The sequence below is a fragment of the Zosterops lateralis genome (genome assembly GCF_965231275.1).
Source record: "Zosterops lateralis genome assembly, chromosome: 8".
NCBI classification, from domain to species: domain Eukaryota; kingdom Metazoa; phylum Chordata; class Aves; order Passeriformes; family Zosteropidae; genus Zosterops; species Zosterops lateralis.
The window spans coordinates 19,386,358-19,409,464 of NC_139768.1; the positions used below are offsets into that span (position 1 = coordinate 19,386,358).

Genomic DNA, 23,107 nt, shown 5'->3' on the forward strand with positions numbered 1-23,107 from the left:
CTTCAGAAAAGACCCTGAAGGAGTCACTGCTCAATCCTCAATGGCTTTCAGCACTGAGCAGCTTAGACCTCTTAAAAATTCTAGTCTTATGTCTTTTCAGGTGGGATTTTCAGATTCTCATGAGTAACCTGTGAAAAGAAGATATGTAGAAACCTGCCCCTCATTTCATGGTTCAAGGAGGGCTTGTTTTTTTCAGATTACATAAGTGCTTTTGAAAATTCATCCTTTGACATGATTTTGTCACAAGAAACATCTTTCAGTCTTAGCAAGGTAGGGTTTGAACAGCTACGAATTCAGAGAAAATCACTTGCCATTTGGAGAATTTCATTGATACGTTTTATTTCATGTGAATTTCCAGTATGGTCAAGCAACCAGGATATCCAGAGGCCTTCTGGGTAGGTGAGTATACCAGCTGAAGTAATGAAATCAGAAACTTCTGTATAGCAAAGCTAATCCTTAAGTCATTGAAGAGGGGGACAGAAGTACCGCAAAGATTTTGAAGTGTTGGTTGTTGCAAAGAAAGAAATGCAAGAAATTCTATAATCTTACCTGGACAAAGTCTTTCTTTGATCAGTGGTCATCTTTTTCTGTGGCATGATGCAAAATGACTCTGCAATGCCTGAGAATGTTTGTCACTATACAGCTCCTATTGAAAAAAAAATTACTACTAAAACTCTGCCTCTTATTCCCTCTTTACTAAAAGAAGTGATTTTTTCCTCTTTAATAATGTTATGGGATAGACTGATAACAAGATTGAACTGGAACTGAGGTTACAGCTGAGGGAAAGATACAATTATACAATATACTATTGAAGATAAAATTGTCTATAATGCAGCTGATTCACTTAGCGAAGGAGAGTTGTAAAATTTTCCTATAGGAATGTATTGCTGAAAATGAGAGAGGTGGGGTAGCTTAGAAAAGTCAGTAGAGTTGTACATGACTTTTGAAACTTTTATCAAACACTTCCCATTGGTATATCCCCAGCTGCCACAAGAATAAGTATATTAGGTTGGACTAAAACCCCAAATAGCTTCATATTATTTCTCTGTGATTGCTGCAGAAGGGTGCAAGGGTAAAGCAGGTGTGTATGGTTGTTACTTTTACACTCTACCAGCCTTTCTCAATTGGGACTGAGAGTTACTGAGTCAAAAGTGACGTTTCAACCTAGAACTACGTCACCAGAACAGGAATTAGTTATCAAACTTTTGGCTCAAGATCAGGGGAACTAAAAAATCAGAGTAGAACTTTTGCAGAGGGTGAGTCAGTTGTGTTTTGTCCTAAACTCAGAGAATGATGAAGCAGGATGCAAATGTGGAAGTGGTGGGTTTTTCATTAACGCTTTGTCATTGCTCCAGTGTGAAAATGTCAGAACTGAACTTAAAACCAGTGGTGGCAAAAAATATCAGGGCTGTCTATGAAGGTAGAAGAATGGGTGGTCCTGCCATGAGCAGCCTTCCACTTTGGACTTGTTCCCAGGCTCCCTGTCAAGCTGTTGGAGGAGCAGGGATGCACAGACTCTGGAAAATGATAGTGCATTAAATAAAACTGAGTAACTGGTTATATTAGAATTCCTTCACTTTCTTTAATTTGTTTCATCCTATGTAATTGGATGATTTTATTCTGTGGGTAGAAGGAGGTCCTGCTCTATTAGTATTAGTGGCAAAGTTTCCTGTCTAGTAAGTTATCAGGGTTCTGAAGTTATATAATGTTTTCTGCATTGCATAGATTTTTTATTTTTGTGTCTTAAAGCTATTATCTACTAAGATTTGAGCAGATGCTAGAAATTATACAAATGAGAATATCTGTACCCAAAGGTGTAATTTTAGGAAATGTTTCATTATGCTTATAACTGGCACTTCTGTTTACTTTGTGGGTATGGGGGGTTTTGTGCATATCAGTGCCATCTATTTTCTATCTGGATAAGCTTTTCATTTTGGGCTCTAAAATATCAGCTGTAGGGGTTCCATAAAAATGGTAAGAAGTGCAATTAATCATTTATCTGCTAGGTGTCAGCAAAGGTTCTCTTTAAGATAAATAAATTAAAAATTGTATGCATTCATACACTGGATCTTGAGTCTGTGTGGCTCAAATCTGTTTGGAGGCTGAACAGGAATTTATAAGGAAATATTAATGGAAATAGATACTAGTCGGTGTCTAGAAGAGACAGCTGCACTTCATACCCTTCATTTAATTAATTCAATCCATTGCATTTTTCTTGATGTGTGCAACTTTGAACCTCTCTTTAATTAAGCAAAATTAACAAGTTTATTTTATGTGGAGAAGATTTCACAGATTTCCATTCAGCAGAGCTTCTTCAAAAAATTAAGTTACCATGTGAGGCATTAGAGAAGACACTTCCATACAATAAGTAACAAAGGCTAGGAAGAAACGGTCAATTCTCGCTGTGGAGGAAGCTCATCAGTGGTGTCCCACAAGTTTCTATTTGTGAAGTTCAGCATTATTTTTAGAGTGTCTTAGTATAAAAAAGGAAAGAATTTACAAAGTTACTGGTGATACTAAAATATGCAGGACAGTAAAAGGAAAAACTAAATGAATTATTTCAGGGGTAGTGTTCTGAGTGGTTAAGTATTAAACTCAGAAGCGAAGCTTATTTTGATAAGCAGAAAAAAATGCACTTATCAGAGGAAAACAGTTCTGACTTCACATTCCCAGTGATGGGCAAGTGTTGCTGTTTGGAAAAAATATAATAAAAAGTCCAAACTCAATAGTGTTCAGAAAAGAAAACTGCACTGAAGGAATTACTACGAAAGGAATAGAGACTGAGACAAATCATCTCTCTACCTATGTACCTTTATGACTCCTTGTGTGATTATAATTCCCTGTGCCCCAAAAATGCAGTTGCAGAACATAGTTATGCTGCTGCTAATGAAAGCTCTGGAGCAGCTCAGTGCAAGGAACTGGGTAATGGACAGAGATTTTTCAGCTAGGGTTAAGAGGGAAGGGATATATAGAGGGATGATTATGTAAATGGAGTGGCATATAGACAAGACGCATTGTCAAGAAGTTGTTCACCACTGCTCACAATATGTGTCAGGTGGCATCAAATAATTTATGGAATCAGAAATAAAAATGTGTGAGAGGAGAGGGCATCAGAGTTGGAAAGTGACTGATCTGTAGTCCACCACAAGGTGAGAGAGGAGAGAGGGTCATGCACTTTGACCCCTTCCCTGGATTCCTAATATTGGTACTTCCTGGGTGTACTGCATGTTAGGCTGGACAGACCTTTGGTCTGAATTAGCATGGCTAAGTCAGCTTTATAATTTGTACTCTTCTGACTGCATGTGACATAGAAGGTGATGCAGTCACTTCTACAGTATTGTGCCCAGGTGAGGTATAAACAGTGTGTCTGAGCTTCCTGGCTGCCAGAACAGTGGAAGTTTTCCTTAGATAAGTAGTGCATGTTATCCCAACTAAAAGTTTGGGAACATAGGAGGCATGTGTTGGTTTACTTGGGGTGATAGATCAATATATTTAGCTTCAGCCTATGCAGGAAATAATAAGACTTTCTTTGTTCTGGTGTGATCCTAGTTCTGGAAATAGTATAACTTAAGTGGGGAAAATACCACAACTATTTATTTGGGAATACAAACAAATTCCATCTGTTTCTACATCTCTGCCTCATTCACTTAATAGGAACATTCTCAAGAAAAGCCCTGTAAATGGAAATATTTTTTAAGTTTGTACACTTTGGATTTATATACCTACCTAAAGATAATGCAAGCATTAGGCTGTACTTTTTTGAGTTATTGCTTATACATAACTTTTCCAGCTGGGAATCAGACCCTTACCACTTCACAATTATTTTTAAAATGCAGCACTTACAATATAAGCAACAACCACCTAGAAAACTATCTGGAAATGAAGGGATTATGTTGAAAGAGGTACTTGAAAAAAATTTTAACCAGTTTCTGGAAGTTTGAACACAAAACTTGAGTTTAAGAAATAGTTAGACACTTCTCAAGCCTTGTATAAAGTCTGATGTTTGTCACTGAATATTAAACACAATTTAAGAATTCATGTGAACCATTACTGTTCTTTACTTAGATACAATTTTTTTATAAAGTGCTCTGTTAGTAGTGCAGGGGTTTTTTTGTGTGAAGCAGTGTTTTGTGGTCTACTGAGTGGGACAATGAAGTTCACTCAGACTGCTAATTTTTTTAGTATAGCTATGTAACTTCAGAGCAAGCCTAGTATTCCCCCCTTAGCACTTCTATTAATGAGAAACAGTGTCGTCTAATATTACTGTGTTACTGGTAATTCAGTAGGTCTCAAATAACTCCCTCAGGCCTGGTGGCCATACTGTGATAGATGCTTTAAAGTCAGAAAGATGTCCTCTCTGCACAAAGAACTTCAGTATCTGACCTTTGCCTTGGCTTTGCTATTGAAGGATATGCCCACATTGATGATATCAGGTTTATGCAACAACACAGTTGTACTCCTTTTAAAATAAGGCAGTATTTTGTTTTACTATGTTATGCTCCTTATAATTAAATTTAAAAACTTTAAAACTGAAGTACTTGATCTTTAGACTTTCAGCCACGTTCCTCTATGAATTGCCGTGTCAAAGAGTGTATTGATGCAGCCACATAGCTGGGGTTCATATATTTCCTGCTCATTCAATAGGAAAATATGATAGGAATGCTGTCCCTGTGCAGTGAGAAAAGTTTGATATTTTCCCCAAATCAAGTCTCATTAGAAAGAACTTCAGCCACTGTGATTTGAAAGGGTTTGTATTATAAAGTTCTATCTTGCCAGGGAAGGAGCTTTCTTACATTTTCTGTTTAAAAAGTAATCAATTGATCAATCTCTTCCCATCTCCCTTGTATATTTGTTCACCAAAGGGTTTTGTCTCATGCCAATTTTACAAAATTCAAGTCAAAAGATGCAGGTAGATCTTGTGTACTTATGCTTCAGCTTCTGAATTCCACATGAAAGAGTCGTAACCCCACAAAGAAAGTATTAAAACTTCAGATCTTAGCAGAATGGTATTTTTCCCAGTGTATGAGAAAAAGACAATGACCACAGGAAGCAGGTAGCCGTGTGCTTCTGTACATTGTATAGCTTCCATCAATACAGTTTATATAGTCTTCCATGACACACAGCTTTTACTCTAAAGACATGTTAGGGTTTTTTTAAGTTCATGTATTGATTGTAAATCAGACAGGTATAGATTGAATAGCAAATAGTCCCCATCATAATTTTAAATCAATTTTGTAACAATGTGAAAAAAATTCTGCACTGCCAAATGCTTTATTTAATGTCACGGGAAATAATGAAATCATCATTCAAAATTACATTAGTTTTGCTTGCTTTCATCTTCCATTTACTAAGCAGAACTAGAATGACATGTATTTATCTGTGCAGGTATATTGCCTGTGTTATGTATGTTATCTCTAATTTCAATCTGTAAATATACAGTTCCCTTTCTAGACTTGTTCTCTAATGTGGTCATACTGATAGTTGACTCTAATACAAGCAGGGACAAGGGCTGGCATCACCTCTGTGCTGCCCATCACACTGATCTCTCAGCATGGGTGTAGGATTGGGAGAGCAAAGGCCAAGAGTGGAACATCCTACATTTATACTTACTCCTGTAAGATAGGAACTACAACCATCGAGCTTTTAGGTTAATCACAGCAGCTTTCAACAAAATCCATCTTGATTATATTGTCTTAGGGCCCAGGCTGACATGCTGTAGCTGCTCAAAGTTCAATGGACCCTGTTTATCATCTATGTTTTTAAAAGTAAACTGGAAAGTGGCTGCTCTGTATTTTCTACCAAACGAGGCTGTCACCATTTTAGTATTAATTATTTGACTAATGCCTTACATTTATACCATTATAGGCAAATTAATTTATTGAGATAGAGTTTGGGTTATAGGCCTTTATTGTTCCACTGTTCACTTTTTTGTGCTGGTTCTGTGTAAAGTTTCTCTAGAATGTCTTAAAATGATGGGAAGGGGTACTTTCCCTGTAGTTTCAAAATCACTGTATACACTGTACAGATAATGGAAAGATCCTACAGAAATTAAACTAAAATATTTTTCTGCTTGCAGCTTTATTTTTCTAGTATTACTTGTTTGCTAAAAGTGTATTATGCAGGCATTTTTAATAAATTTTGCCAGGAGATAACTTTCAAGAAGTAAATATTTCTTTACTTTTTACTTGATTTTGTACATTCTTTCTCTCAGTGTAGTTATTGGTGGTATTTTTTTTTTTCATTAGGATGGTGGGATTTTTATATAATTTTATTCCTACCAGTGGTCAGTGTTACATTATTATTTCACATTGCTTTTTTGACATTATAATTTCCAAAGTAAGAAATTGCAGTCATGAAGACAAGATTGGAAATTGTTTTATTTGTCAGGCGGGGAGATAGAATATAAGAGAACATACTGAGTTTTTCAACAGAGTTAAAAACAAAAACAAGCCCTCAAAAACATTGCAAACAGCAGAAAAAGAAACAGAAAAAATATTTAGACAAATTTCATTCCAATTAGCTTGTAGATGAAAGTTTCTTTTTAAAGTGCTATAATCCATAAAAGAAAAGTAATTCCTAGTTCAAATGCTAAGGTCTGTGTAGCATACTACCAAGTTTCAGAGGGAAAGTGTTTTCAAGGTCTTTTCATAAATGGTGTGTTATGGAAAGGGGTCACTCGAAAAGGAATAATTACAGAGTGATCAGAAGATTTCTTTGAAAAGATTGTGCTAGACCTTCTGTGTGGTTTGTGGAAGAACAGAAATAAGTTTTGCTCCTAGGGTGGGCTAACAAAATGTATTGTGTTTTTGCAGCTACTTCTATCTTTGCCCAGAAAGATGCATGCATCACCTCGCAGTGCACTCAGCTCTGTAAGGTCATTGCCTCGAAAGCAGATCTGGGAGTTGTTAGAAGTACAACACACTGCTGCACTGTTTGACCAACTGCAAAAGTTTACTTTTGAACTCTAATGAGTCTTTGCTCATCTCCTGTCTTAGCACTACCAGTTGTTAAATAATTAATTCATCTTTGATTGTACCTCTTTATGTGCTTTTTACTTATTTGTATTATTTTGTGTTGTATTTTATTTGTACTCAGCCTTTTTTTGTTTCAGAGCACGGAGTTACCAGAAAGAATTAATTTGAGGAACATTTTTCCACCCTTTGTGTAGTGCTCATACTGAAGATCTGTGATCTACAGTAATTCTTATTCATTTGGAATATAGTAATTTGTTCCTGTCAGCACAGGGCCTGGTTTGTTGTTTTAAGTTGCTGACTTTTGTTTTTGCTGGCATGCTCCCCCATACAAATTGAACATCTGACAAAAATCTATTTGTATGACAATTCAGTCGAGATAGGTGCTCTGTGTTGCCTAACAGTACAATTTGGGGTCCCCAAGATAAAAGTTGACTGAATGCCAAGATTCTAGTAGAGCTTGTTTGTGCAGATAACAGAGGTAATCCATATTCCTCAGGTCTGTAAATCAAACAGACAAAGGAGAAATATGTATGTGCACCCTTCTCTTTGAGATAGTGGACTGGTAGTTTCTTCTTAATAACCATGGGGACTATCCAGCCCCTGAGAAAAACAGGACACTGACACCAGGGATGTCCCTATATGAAATTGGAGTGATTGGGAGAGTCTTAGAGTGCTTCCCCCTTTAGCAGATAGTGTTAAATAAATTATTCCATGTATCTGGTTTGTGGCTTTGTGGGGATTTCTGTGCTTATGTGGTTTTGTCTGTGTAGTCAAAGTTGATCCATAATATGGAGGAAGAAATCCAGCCACTAGGTCTTGACTGTTTTTCCCAGAGTGATACAAACGAATGTGTCAGCTTTAGTGTCCACCTATGGATATACTGTTAAGGAAAACACATACTGGTTCCTATTGATCCCCTGCAATGATCTTTTCAGAATGTAATAAATGACTGAAATATCCTCTTTTTGATGAGGTGTTTAGATCCAAAAAGTGAAATACAAACTAGGAATCCCAATGGCCTAGCAAATACTTTCTAATAGAATACTTTTTAAGGTGCAATAATTCCTTTTCATCCTTAAATAAAAATATACCTCTAGTGAGCTGTATGCAGCTATGCTTCCCATTTTCCTGCTTAACTGTGGAATCACTTATGTTTTGGAGTTAAGGCTCAAGTGTCAGTCTTGTGATTCACTGCAGGATCCTGTATTATCAGGTATGTACATCTTGTTTTAAGGAAAAGAAAGTATAACCTGTTACCCAACAATGTTCTAAACTTTTTCTGTGAGGCCACTACTTCAGAAATCTTTGAAATCTGCTCTGCTTCTGTCATAAAGGTTGTCATTGTCCTGTAGAACCATAGAGCTGCACACAGTAGCAGTGGACAGTGGTGATGGACAAATGACACCTCCAGATGACCACTCCTGTTTGTTGTGCAGTGTATGATGCTGTGAGGATCTGGAAGAGGGAATTTAGGAGACGACCCAAATATCTGAGCACAGGGAGGGAACCAGTAGGAAATGGCAAAATGAGTGGTGGGAAAGGGAACAAAATATGATGTTTCATTATTCACACTTCATGCTAGAAAAAGGTGAGTATGATGGCACTGGAGTCAGCATGTGATAGGTGGAGGTAAGAAGATACAAACTTATGAAAGGCATAAGATGGAAAACTGTTTAATAATGGGGAAAGAATGGCATGGTTAACATTTGAGATTTTGGTGGCATGATTGTTATCACTGTCTAGCTTTGTGAGAGTTCATTTTTAAGTTGAAATTTTAACCTGAGGTTATTGCATAAATTTGAGTCTGTCCTTGAATACTCAGGACTCAGAAACCTGGGTATGTGCTACACAATGCGATTTTTTTTTTCCTCTTGTTCCTTATATTCTCTCCACATTGGTTTTGCATGTCAGGTTCATGGGTTGGTGCTGAAACTATTATGTTTGCCATATGCTATCAAACTTTGTTTGGCTTTGTGTCAGATCATCTGTGTTTGATGCTAACAGCTTTGTTATACCAGAAGTTTCTACACTGTACCATGCAAGAACAGCTGCTGGGGTGGAGGGACAGATGTTTGGTCAAATGGTGCTGGGCCTTTCTTGCACTTCAAAGGAGCTGAGCAGAGATATAATATGACTGTATAGTTCTATTTTTCTAATATGAATAATTTGAATATTTGCCATAGTTTGTTAGGAGATTGGGCGAGCAACTGACTTGTATGAGCTGAAATTGGAAAGTAATTCATTAAGTAATCTTTCTCTTATTCTGGAGTTCACCATGTAAAGATGAGATCCTCAGTATTAAATTCTTACTGCCAAAATGTGCTCCATGGAAGAGATGTTAGGACACTCTGTGATACAAATTAATTGCTTTTGATACTTTAACTGTTAGCTTCTTTGTTTGGAATTTCACTCCCATTTTTTCAAGTGAAAAGTGGGATAACTTTTGAATTTAATCTTTGTCCTAATACTGAGATCTGAACATCTTTCTTCTTGCGCATGAATGCTGTTCTTCAGTTGCTATTTAAATAAGAGGTGTTATTTAAGCAGTAACCACCAAGGTTTATTATTAAGTGTGAAGCTCTTAAATATACCTCAAACTCCCTGAACTGCTGATCAACAGAAACAGGCAGCATTTACTGAAATGAGAATAATTCCATCCCTGAACTATTTCTTAAGATTTCCCCTTATTATCCATTAATGGCCACTATAGGAGGCAGTACAAGTTCTGGACTAATTGAAGCTTAGACTGAGATAACAGCTTTTATGCAGTCATACATCAAGTGAGATTTTCCTTAAGGTTCACATTACATTGTCTTGACAGTGAAAATCTAGGCAGCTATAAACAAGATCAATAGAAATGTGTAAGCACTGTTGGTGACAACATAGGAGCAGGGACAAAACAGAAATACTCAGTGAATTTTTAGTTTGGACATCAGTATTTAGTGTGAAATGAGCTCCTGCCAGTGTTGGTGTTGCTCATTATTCTTTGTGTGGTGTGCTGATCCACTTGGAGGCAGAATTCCTGACTATACCACAGGTAACAGGAAATAACAACAAGTTAGATGAAGCTTGTCTACCAGACACTTTAAATACCAAATATATGTAAATATCAATATTTTCTATAAGTGTACTGCCTTTCCCTTACACTGTATTATTAGGCTTAAGACTTGAGCTCTGAAGAAATGAACAAAGTAGGGAATGGGTTGGTATGGTTATTTTTCATATAGATATGTGTATTATAGTAATATTTTTTCATCCATTTAGAAATGAACATTTTAATAAGAATTTTCACTGGATGGAGAGACTGAAAAATGGAGAGGCAGTACAAAAAAGGAGGAGGACTTTCGGTTGATAAATTAGAGGTAGTGGATTTTTGATAAATTAGAGGTAGTGGATTAGTTACTGACTTTTATCTCAGGTAGCGTAAAGCAAGAACTGCTCATCATCAGCTTGTGATAAAACTGGAAAATACTATGTCTGAACATCGGGTTAGTATTTTACCATATTAGCTATTGATTTAACACAGCATGAAACAACTGGTGCTGTCCCAGTAGTGCCTGGTGGGGAGCAGTGAAAGTACAGATTTACTCCCCCATCAATCTGCTGCAAACTTCAAAGCCAAATTGTGGCCACTTAACTGCTAAAATTACTAAACTCAGACAATTTTTATCTTTTTGAGGCAAGGCAACATGTCTGTCTGCAAGTACATATGTTCTAGAAGGAAAGAGAATCTCAGCTAAGTCACGTCAGGGCAAAAGTAATAAATTCAGGAATAGCAAGATCCAAACATGAGTTTTGATAGGGCTATGTTATACACAAAGTATTTTTCATTTTCCTTTTCATTAATCAATAGTTTGAGCTAATGTGCTTATAGAGCAGAATGTTTGCAGTGAAGCAGGCAGAATCAGTACCTTATGGGTGTATTTGTATGCAAACTACCATAATTACACCATGTGTCTATTTAATTGTTCTTTGCACCCAGCATTATTTTTTTTTTTAATGGTGAAGTCAGAAATAATCATGTGCTACTCTTATGGAATAGGGTTCTTCACATTGCGATTAATATTTTCAGGGGTCAACTGAAAATTTCTTATTCTGTATATTCAGAAATTAAAAAGACATATATCAATATATGACTGGAAAGCTGAGAGAGAGTATGTGTGTTCAGTTAAAAAGGACAGTGTCTAAAAATAGATTTTGAGGGACTAAGAAGTATTTTTGGAAAGGTTTGCTTAAGTTTTTTTGATTTAAAATAGATCCTATCAGAGTAGCACAAATGCAGGTGGGACAATTCTGCTGCCTTAGAAACATCTCATTCTCCCTGCCCTCATTCTGGATGTCCAAAATGAGATCTGTCTTTATGGCTTCATTTTGGTTTTTACTGTGAACACGGAGTTCACAGTGGACAAAATGTATAATTTATTAAGAGAACTGAGCTCTGTAGCAAAATTGTACTTTTAATTGGAAAGCCTAAAAAATACCATCTTTCCTGGGCTTTGCCTACTGTTAGAAATCCAGGGAGTGGGAGAGCTGAAAAAGATGATGGTAGTGTTCAAAAATGGCAACTGGTTCAGCCCAATTACAGGTTTGCATTTACGGTTGCTGATGTCCATAGTGTCAAGCCAGAGAATGTAAGTACAGACTGATAAAGGCAATTAAGTAGCAAATAGAGGAAGGAAGTAAAACTTGGATGCTTTTTATCTGGGAAAGGAAGGAGCTGGTTTCCACCAGCAGGTGGAACGTACCAGCAGGTGTCTTGTTACTGTTAGCAATGGGAACCTGAGCTCCAGATGGAGATACTGGCTGAAACAAAGGTATTTTAATGAACATTTAATGTTTTGGTTTATCTGAGATGTTTATCATCCTTCACCATGAGCTAATTAGTGTGAACTAATTAGTTAGAAAATGTTAAACTTCCTTAAGATTTTTTTCCTCCCTGTTTTACTGCCTTTGGGACCACTCTCTACAAGCTGGCATTCTTATTAAACTTCCTCTCTTGGAGGAAAATGGCTCCATATTTTTATTTTCTCAGTTCATCTGTCTGTTGGTCCAACACACTGAAGTTTATCTTCTATCTCCAAGGTTTAGAAAACATTTATGTTAATTACACACTTACCACACAGCATAAAGCCTTTGGACCACGAAACGATCTGAAGTACATGGTCCTGATGTGTAGCTACTCCTTGTCCCTTCAATAGCATTAGCTGGATAAATGAAGCTGTGTGGTAAAATAGACTTTATTTAAAAAGGCACAAAACTAATCTCATAGTAATAAAAGAAATCACTAAAATATATGACTTAGGTCATTACAGCAAGGAGATGAGTTGAGATGACCAATAAAGATTTCATAAAAGAAACATAAGCTTTGTAGTGTGCTTCTAAAAGGCTCTAGGAGTTCTCTGTTCCACCATTATCTTTAACAATTTTCCCTAAAAGGTAGTTTTGCAGAGAAACTTGTAATTCTTACATGTATATATTATATTTCAAAGACCTGCTGTAGTTAAACCATTCCCAAAATAAGCTTATTTTGTAGCCTGCTTCTGCTGGTCTTTAAATCAAAGTTATTCAGGTCTTACAGAGACTTCTGTAGAAAAACAGCAGCCTATATGGTTAGTGACTGACTTCCAATGCCTCACATGACTTTTTAAAATCTGCTTTAGGGGTGAGAGTCTTCTAGGATTTGACATAATAAATGCATTGTTTTAGGTGATCATATTGATATCCTGAAATATTTCTGCAGGTTAGCCTGAACATGGACTGAGGAGCCATTTATCTGTTGAGAATACTGGCTTGATTTTGGCTGTTCTTATTCTTTGCATACAGATGGGGTTTTTTTAAGGCCAAGTCTGGATCTGTCCTTTTTTGCTTCAAGTCCAGTTGTGAATCTGTGCTCTAAACAGCAGAATTTATCCCACTTAGTTCCCCCAAACCCAAATTAATTGTCAATATGTAGATTACTTTGAACCTGGATCAGGTGTGGTCTTTCACCTGAAGTATCTTTAGTATCAAACTGTAGTCTGAGCTGGGAAGAGAGGGTGTTCCCCCCGTCCAGCCTTGCTCTTGCCTTTTATTCCAGCACTGATGATAGAAATGGCCATAGTGAAGAAGAGTTACAAGTTGCAAAGCCTTTGTCAGCAAATTAGCCAATATGTGTGCTGTATATATCAAAGCAAAAGGCACAACAACTAACTTTGAATTTAACAATCTAAATTATCAGACTGGTCTTTGAACACTCTCAGGGTGGTTATAAGGAAGCAACAGGCTTTTCAGGAAGGTGGATCTGAGAAGGAAGGAATTTGTGTGATCTCATGCACACTGTAAAGGAATTTCCACTGACTGAAGTTGGTTAACTCAGCCAGCTAAGTAGATGTGTAAAGATGGGCTTTGTAATGAAAGATGATAGTTTAATAATGGTCATTTGAAGGAATCCATAGAAGGGGGTTGGACGAAATACTGAAATTAGAGTACTGAAAAGCACATTACAGGAACAGACTGTGAGCTGTGGGTAACAGTGGACAGTGGAATAACTGCAAGTCAGCAGTGCAGAGGTCATGCAGCACTGTTGGCCTACAGAGATGTTACAGTTAAATTTGCAGATATACCCAGTCATCCTTCCTGCACCAGCTGATGCCTGGCACATTTTGAGATTATGGCACATGAGTAAAAAGGCTGGCAAACTGCTGTGCAGAACAGCCCAGCACTAAAGGCACCTTGGAGAAACTAAAATTGTGATGAAAGAATAAAATACTGTATGTGGAGGGACCAAGGTTTGGAATTAGTATGTGGTAATTCAAACAAGCAAAGATAAGTTATAATAAAAAGAAAAATAAAATTGATTTACATGTCAGCCTAAGGGGAGTTTTCCTTGTTATGTTTGGAGAATACTGTTTAAGCCCAAGCAGTACTCACCTGAAGCTTTCTATTCTTGGCTTTATAACTGTTGCATTGCATTATATTGGGTTTCATTAGATGTCTCTATAGATTTCCATAGTGATAATAGTGAATATTTGAGCATTCTCTAAAAACAGAATGAGGCAGGGGTCAGCTAGTTCCAACCTTTTGAATTTTGAAAAAATCTTTCCATTTCTGGGTTGTTAAGTTTAGAAGTCTGAGTTCAGATAAATAAAATCTGTTTTTCTAAATGGAACTGTCTTTGTCACAATAGAAATCATCCTCTGTTACTCCATAAATTCACAGAAACAGTGAATTTCAGTTCTCTCTCAGGTCACCTGTTTCCTTCCCTACCCACTGCAGGTGCAGTGTAGCAGTTTCAGCATCTACCTTGTTGGTGACATACATGATCCACTGATCCTGAGTTTGAGGTGGAAGTAGTTTTGTGGGCAGAAGCTGCATTTTTCACAATCAACATAAGAAAATGTGTTGTGTTCTCATGGGGGTTTGCCTGACCTTCCTCCCTACCCTCACCCCATAATGAAACTAAAAGCGTGTTTGATGAGGATTATTGAAAAGAAGATTTATGGGCCTGTGACATCTATTTGAGATGAGTGATAGTATCTCTGCATTAATTTCACATTAGCACTTGTAGTTTGATTTCTCTCTGCTGTTGCAGGAAGCTGTTGACGTTTGCCAGATTGGCAGAACGCGGGGTTTGAGTTGTGTCCCTCTTTTGGAGTTGCCTGCAGCCTCTTCTCTGCGTGTGCAGGGAGGGAGGCAACACTGGGGGTGGCTGAGACATTGACTTTTGCCAGCTGACATGTACTGTTAAATTGATCCTTTCAATCAGAACTTTCAGTGGATTCGTGGAATAGTATTTATTTGCTTTTGGACAGGAATGTATCTATTTGTTTGGGGGCTTTTTTTTTTTTCAGTTTTCTTAAGGAAATGCTTGGAAGTTCAGCATTGCATCAGGTTGTATATTAGCAAAATTTTCCTGCTTCATGCACCCAATTGCTAAAAACTCAGCTACTTAGGAACAGGAAACCCCTTTGGAATTGCAGTCTGAAGTGTCTGGTTTGTTGTTCCATGATCACCTTTGCAGAGAAATACAGTTTTGAAAATGAAATATAAGTTTTGAAAACTGAAGTTTGAACACAATTTTTCAAATTGAAAAAAAATTCCATTTTCTTTTATTTAATTAGAAACCAGTTTGGGTTTCTGTTTCAATATAAGCTTTAAGATTGTTCAGTAGGGCCACTTTCCCTCTAAATTTGTTAAACTGTATCTTTTCCATTTGTGCTCAGGAAAAAAAAAAAAAAAAAAAAAAACAAAACAAAAAAACCCCACCAACCTTAAATACCTATTCCAAAAAGCAGAGATGAAAGTATATATTCTGCAGTATTTAGCTGTCCATTTGGAGGTCAGGTCCCTTTTTTCACCTTGCTTTTAAAAAGCAAGACCAGTGGCAGAAGTGACTGCTGTCAAAGAACACAAAATAAAATCTGATGTATTCCCACAAATTATTTCTGGTTATGTTAATCTCAAGTATTTATTTACCTTTAGAACAGGGCCAAACTCTGAAACAGATACCTGGAGATTTTTAATAACATTTATATATACTTGGAAATTCTAATAAATTTTGTATGAAAACAGATGTTTGTGAATAAATAAGCCTTTTTGTTGTTTACACATATTCCACCAGAAAAATATGTTTAATCTGCTCTTAAAACATTGAGCCTGAAAATTTGAGAGGTTGGGATAAAAGGACCTGCTGGGTCTTTTGTCTGAAATGCACCTACGTTTGCTCATCTGTTCGGGGGCTGCTTAGCATTTAGGAAAGGGAAAGCTATTCTTTAATTCATGTATGAAAATGTACAATATTTTGTATCAATTATTTGGCTGATTGCTGGAAGTGCATTGGAGTGAGGGGGCACTGGCTAGTTCTGGCCTTCACTAATGGGAACATTTCAGAATGTGGATGGTAATTAAAGTATAGAATGCGGAAAATTAGGCCAAAATTGAATAGAAATGAATAAGTATGTGTTCTGTTGTGCAGATGTTGGAAATAGATTATTTTGGATACCTCTTTCTATCTACATCTTATTTGGTTACCGTGTAAAATTCGGTCATACACCATGTAGATTGTTTCTCTTCCCATTACCTTCTCTGTTTTTATGTTGTGATGTATCTGTATAGGTAGTAATTTAGCAAAATATCCTGTCTGCCAGGTGTGGGAACTAGCTGATTGTATTGTAATACCAGATCATTACTTAATTCATATGCAACCTAGCCTAGCACATGGAAAGCATTATAAATCTATTTACAGTGTGGCTGGTCTGATGATAACATTGTATTAAATTCCCAGGTGAGGCAATTTAAGCAATTGCTTTGCCATGTGTAGGCCATGGAAATTAACTTCTCATATGCTTTAGTAATAGAGGAACTTCATTGGTATGCTCAGATTAGTGGTATAGCAGAATTCTTACAGCCTGGTTACGTGTACCCTGCTTCACATGTAGAATCATACAGGGGGGTGGTACTGCAGATCACAGATCTTAATTAGTTTAAGCTGAGTTAATTCATTTCAATTCTAATTTAGCTGGGCTTGCCTATGAACACATTCAGTTCTATTGGGAAATGTTAAGGCTTGGGTCAAGTAGACAGATTGTTTAAAGCCAAATTGCCAGACAGAACTGAGCAAGTGTATCTGTTTGAACAGGGCTTTAAGGAAATCACCCAATCAGTATGCAAAAATCCTGTTCATAAACCAAGGGAGATCTGCCTGGAATCAGAAATTCTTCCTTGTCAGAAGGTCTGGATACTGTAGTACATTTAAAACAGTCCCTGAAACTTTCTGGGTGTTGAAGTTCATGTAGAAAGTAGCTTAACCCTTTTGCATCTCTGTGTTTGGGCACAACATTGCAAACACATTCACTGAGCAAAACCACTTGTGTGCTTAGACTTTTTATTTAGGTATATACAAAAAAATATAAAATACAAGGAAAACTTCTATATATGACAGAGCTTTGCAGACAAAAAACTGCACACAGAACCTCTTAAACCTATATTGAGCTGCCCAGAAATGCCTTGGATTACAAACTCTGTAAAGCTTCTGTCTTTTCTAGAAACATACATATAAAGTACCAGTAGACAGTGGTAACTGACAACTAAGACTAAAAATGTTGACAATTTCTTGATTTGCCTGGTTAGCTTATGTATAGAAGTCATTAACTATTTATAAAATGCATTATGAATTGGGTTCCTTCAAACTGTAGCAGAGTGTGTGACATTTCCAGCTCAAACTATCATTCTTGCATTTGGCTAAAGTATATATTTATAAACAGCTGATGGTTATGAACTAAAAAGTAAAAAAAAAATAAATTAAAAAATACTTAATTATTGAGTTCAGACAAGCTGAACTAATCTTGATAGCCACATTTGAAAGTGTTAGCCAATAATACTTTAATGAAAATAAGAATAGTATTTCAAGATATTGATATTTTGGACAAATCCTGAAAGAATAAATGAACACTTTAGTTCAAAGACATTCCCTTTTATATTATTGATTCATTTGGTAGTGAAACTGTGATCAAAAGTAGTATAAAATTATTTATTGATTATGGCAAAGAGTTACACCTAATTGTAGCCAAAGCATTATTTCTTTTAATAAAAAATTCTGATTTTTAGATCATAACAGATTACTACAATAAAAGAACAATGGCACAAATATATTTATTAATGTCAGTGGCAATGATAATAAAGGATTATAAAGGGCCTCTAAAAATAGTATTGCTATTAACATTTATTTCTTTCTCTGAAGTATATTCTTTTTCCTTTCTCACTTGCAGGCTCTTAAGAATGATAATATCATCCAGTTATATCTTTCAAATAAATGATGTGTAATCAAGGATCATTTCAGTCCCTACATATTATTAGGAAGCTTGTTCACTGGAGAACAAGCTCATGAAGCATCATGCTCCTCATCTCAGTCTAATAATGATAAATGCATTCAACACTAACAGGATCAATGGGGCTGAGTCATTTTGTGAAATTGGGAGAAACTGGACAGTTTAACTACTAGACCTCAAATGAGATCTTAAGATTGAGTTAATCAGAAATTATTAGATATTTATTGGTATATATTTGTAATTTCCTTCCTTGTTTGATGTGTATCAAATAAAAATAGGAAAATAATGTAATTGAGCAATCTATGCCAATTTGTTGGCTTTTTGGTGAGAAAAGAGAAAAACAAAACCTATCTCCATATGATTTTCTTGCATACTGTGGAGTGTTTTAGTCCCCCATAGTGATGAAATGAATAATTTAAACAGGCAGCTCTGATACCACAGCCTGTTTAAAGGTTCTCATTTCCTTTAATGCTGTAGACTACTTTAGCTTGGTTAGTATGAAACTGTGACAGCTGAGATCTCCAAAAGATTTGGCACAATTCGCCTCTTGTCATGGGTCTATGGTCCAAGGCTTTGTCCTTCCTACTTACATCTGTAGCTTTAGGAGATGATCTAGATCTGAAGGCTGGCAAGTAAATCACAAGTGTGTAAACATTGTAACGATCATGTTGGTAATAAAGGGGAGCTACACAGCATAAAGAGCTAAAATTTTCTGCTCTGGGGTGACCTGTACGAGGCTTACTTCACTGCTAGGTCCCTTGCACAAAGGGTGACCCATTTCCAAACACCTCTTTGTTACCACTAAGTTACACCTCTTTGTGAATTTCCCTGTGCTCAGTATAATTTCTAGTGGTTTTTTTCCTGTGCCTCAGTCCCAAGCAGAAGTTTTGGCATGATGGCCCAAGCAGGGAAGGGTTGAGGAGGGATTCATTTTTGCTGAATTCCTACTGGCCATCACTGTCATGGCAGAGTGTGGGGGAGGCCCCCATCAATAAAGGAAGGCCCTACAGCTTAGTCAGCTTAGTTTTTGTTACTTTTGGGTTTCTTCCTCTGATGAGGTGTAAAAATTACCATAACTACTCTCAAAAAGAAAAAAAAAAAAAATTAGATTGTCTCATTGTGGACTTGCGCATTGCTCTGTTGAATCCTGTGCTACCTTGGTAATCATCGCACATTTGCTTTTCATTGCTTGGCACTTGATCTAGTTTAGAATCAACATAATTATCAGTTCAAGTGCAAATCTGTTGCTCATAAGCTATGAATTTACTTAATATCCTGTCTGTCATAACTATCCTATGAATGACTGTCTCAGTTTTGTGATATTTCTGTGAACTGCTGTAAAACAATGTTTCTTACTGTTATTTTCTCTCCTTTCTTTCACCCTTTAATTTCTGATCCTTTCCCAGCAGCATAGAAAATGCTTGTTAATTTTCTACATTTTTAAATAGAATCAGATATGTCACATGTGTGTTGTTCAGGTTTGGTTTTTGGGGGTTTTTTTATATGAGAAAAACTCAGTCTTCCTTTCCTGTCTAGAGGCAGTGCTGCCATTGCTGTTATGTGGAGTTCTGTGGCCTGCTAGCAAGTGTTCTTCAGAAAAATGCATTTGGTTCCTGCACTGGCATTTTTTCAACGCTTCTGCTATTAGTGTGTATTGCCTCACAGGTTACATATCTCAGGCTTTACAGAAGCTGCTTTCATTTCTGCAATGTTGAGGGTGTGACTGTCTTAGAAATGCTATAGTTTTGCCATGCAGATTTGTTAAAATACAGCAGTTGAAGAACTTTGTGATAACTTTCACTTGCAGATTTTTTTTTTTTTTTTTTTAGTCAAATAGGTATCCATTAGGGGGCTCTCGAGGTTTAAGATGATCAGCCTTGATACCAATGGCTTCGGAGCTTTACTTCCTAACCCTTTTTTCTTTTTGTTTTACAGAAAAGGTCACGAATCGCCTACAGTGATGAGGTGCGGAATGAGCTCCTAGGGGATGACGGGAATTCCTCAGAGAACCAGGTAGGATGCTAATCAAGAAGCCCTAGTGGGTGGCTGGAGGGTGAAGGAGGTCACTGGCACACTGGGCTTCTCAAGCTGCTCCTTAACAGTATTAGCAACAACTCATGTGGAAGTGATACTGTTTAATGCAAAGCTGGGGTCTTAATCAACTTCAAAATGTTTCTTGGAGATCTTACATTTAACCCTTTAACTTGTGATCACTGTCTGCTATCTCAAAAAAAATCTTTTCTTCTCTTTTCTTTATTATTTAGTACTTAAGAAATAACTTGAAACACGCTGTTTGCCGACAAAGCCAAGGTCTTCACCTCAAAAGCATGTAAAAGGAATAAAAAAGTACATAATGCAGCTTTGATAATAATGCAGTATAATTAAATCAACACTGGCAGGCAAAACAAATGAAAGTGCGCTCTCAGAATTAGGCAGTATCCCACTCAGTTTCCTTGTGTGACTCCTCCTTTAACCAGATTTTCTCTCCTTGTACCAAAAACACAAGTTGTACTAATAAGAGCGTGCTTTCATAATGCATGTTGTACTAGGATGCAGAGTGCTATCCACCTCTTTTAATGAATGAAAGCTTGATAATCCTGAGACTTTTTAAAAATCTTGTACCCGTATTGTTGTTTTGCATACTACAGTGAGGATCCTGCTAGACTACCGAAAACTGTAAAGGAGTTTTATTCAGGGGACTTTGACCCACCTGTTAATATTTCTTTTTGGGATTAAACTTGTTTGACACTTTGTCTGAAAGGAGAATATTTCTTTTCTTTCTGAAATTCATATTATCAGAGTCTTGTATTTTTTGTTCAAAGTTTTCCTACAGGTCATATTTTCTCTTCCGACCAGATAGAATCCAAATTATTTTGCTAAGAAAAGAAAAAAATGTTTAAATGTTTACTTGATAAATGTGTTATTAAATAAGGAAATGGATCAGAACAATGTTCTGAAATTTTTTTGTATCTTCTATGCTCAGTATAGGCTCAGCTCCACTAAGGACAGAAAAAAATAAGGACTTGGAGACTTACCTGGTTCAAGGACTTTCAAAACAGACTCCATAACCCCAATCATATAGGGTATTTTAAACATGCTCCATAAGTTTTAAGCTCTGTAACAGACTTTAATTCGTACATGAATGAAATTAGTCACAGGATACATTATCTGAAGGCATAAGACTGGAGTATAGAAGCTCTGATATCTATGTGAAGACTTAAATTTGAAGGACATTAATCTTTATATTTATATATGATAGAAAGGGAAGATTCCAAAATTTGAGTAAAATAAAGAGGGTTTTTTATACCTAAATAATGAATTTATGGGGAAGATTATTTTTGGGAGAAGAGTTTCACAGTCTGTATGTCATGATTGTAAATGCAGTCCTGTGAAAATGTTAAGGTTCTCATTTTATTTCTCTTAAGGTGCTGCTACTTTTACATTTCAAGAAAAAAATGTGTGAATTCAGACATAAAAGGGCAATTGTGATAAGAAGCTTTACTTATAACAGAATATCTTATGTGTAGGGATGAGATAAAATATTTTATTTTCACTTTTTATAGAATGTTTAAATAACTGGTTCATGTGAGCACTTTTTGTGACTGATGATCTTTTTTCCAAACTTGGTGAAAGAGACATGTTCTCATCTCAAGGAACTGAATGATACTTTCAACCTTCATTTGTCAGCTTAGGGCTTTTTCTTCTAAATGGCCACTATGTAAATGGAAGACAATTTTGGCTGCTGAAGGACTGTTGTATAGTTTTTTAGGTAGTCAAAATTCTTTTCTATAGCCCAACTTCAAATTGTTACCTCTATACTTTTTCAAGTTCTTCATTTTTTTCTTGAAAAATACAATGAAATAGCATCATAAAAGATTCACCTAATTTCTTTTAAATATGTGGATGCCAGTATTTTTAAAGTACATTACGTATCGTTTCAGTAATAAATATCACATTCTCTTTTTCTTATTTAATATCTTTATTTATACCTGTACTTATATATGTGTAGCTAGGGGTGCAAGCAGTTAGTGCACAAACTTCAGCTGGTATTGAGCTTATTAGAATGTACATCTTTCAAAATCAAGTGTAAGTTTTGGGTACTTACCAGGCACTGAACATGAGATATTTTCGTGTTTAACTCAGTAACCCCGGGTCTAATATGCTTTCACTCCTGTACATTATTATATCAATAGAAAACTTGGAGTAAATGGTGAGAGGATGCTCAGGTTAAAGCCATATAAAATATTTGAAGATGCTTCAAATACTTGCTTTTGTTTTGTCTGATGGAAATAAATATAGGTACATGAACTGATCCTGACCCTAATACAGTATGATTTTTACTTCTCAATAAGTTTGGATTAGGTTAAATTAGTTTAGCTGAAAAATGGTGGATTTGCTTTCCCCAATTCAGTTACCAACTGTGAAAAGGGAGAGAAAGGATTCCTTTTCTGACAGAGGAGATGTTGAAAAAAGTTACCAGCTCAGAATTGCTCCTGTACCCAACCACAAATATTGGTAAAATCTGCCAATAGAAATATTGAATACGTGGGTTGCTGCCCAGAGGCAAACAAGAGATAAGAGTTTTTGGTCTTTGTCATTGTGATAAACAAATGATAAACATTTTCATTATGTTTTTGGTGGAGAGAGGGAAGACAAAAGGAACTTAAAGCTTGCTGGCTAGTATGACCATATTAAAAAGCTAGAAATAAAACAGATCACTATTGGAAAAATAAATTATCAGGATCTTTTCCTCGTTTAGCTTCTCTTTTCTCAGTTGAGTTTCAAAGGTACAATTACAGCAAACCACAGCCAAGTTATAAGCTGTAATGAATAGAATGATAAGTGTGAGTTTCTGGTTGTTCTCTCAGGAAGAAGGATTGAAGTACAGACTGAAGAATAGCTAATGGTGATTTGTCTTTCGTTTTCTTCATTTTCCCAACATGTCTCCCAGAAGTAGCAGCCATTGTGTCTAGATGACATTTAGAATAACTTGGAATACAGTTCCTTTATAATGATTATACCAAGACATAACTGCTTTTACAGATAGAGCATATAGAAATTTCCTCTAAGAAGATGTAAGAATTATACAAGTCTGCTATTGAAAGCTTCTTTTGAAATAAATGCAACTTCTTTTCATGAGACAGGTAGTGATATAGTGCTTTTAATGCACCTAGAGTTCAGTAAAGTCATTGCTTAACATATGTTAATTTCTTCTTAATTTAAATTATTTGAATGTAGTCAGATGAGGCACTCAGAGGTTGAAAACCAAGAAATGTCCCTTCTTGCATCAAAAAAACCCCAAACAATCCCACCTCAAAAACCCAATTC

At 36.2% G+C, this 23,107-nt stretch overlaps 1 protein-coding gene across 4 annotated transcripts in view; it reads left to right on the plus strand.

Moving 5' to 3' along the window:
* The window catches only part of VTI1A (vesicle transport through interaction with t-SNAREs 1A), a 266,773-nt gene that overhangs the window by 29,938 nt on the left and 213,728 nt on the right, over positions 1 to 23,107 (plus strand). For all 4 annotated transcript variants that reach the window (XM_083866526.1, XM_083866524.1, XM_083866527.1 and 1 more), the window contains exon 4: positions 19,715 to 19,792. In XM_083866526.1, coding sequence (XP_083722652.1) covers positions 19,715 to 19,792 — 78 coding nt within the window. The remainder of the gene's footprint in view (positions 1 to 19,714; positions 19,793 to 23,107) is intronic.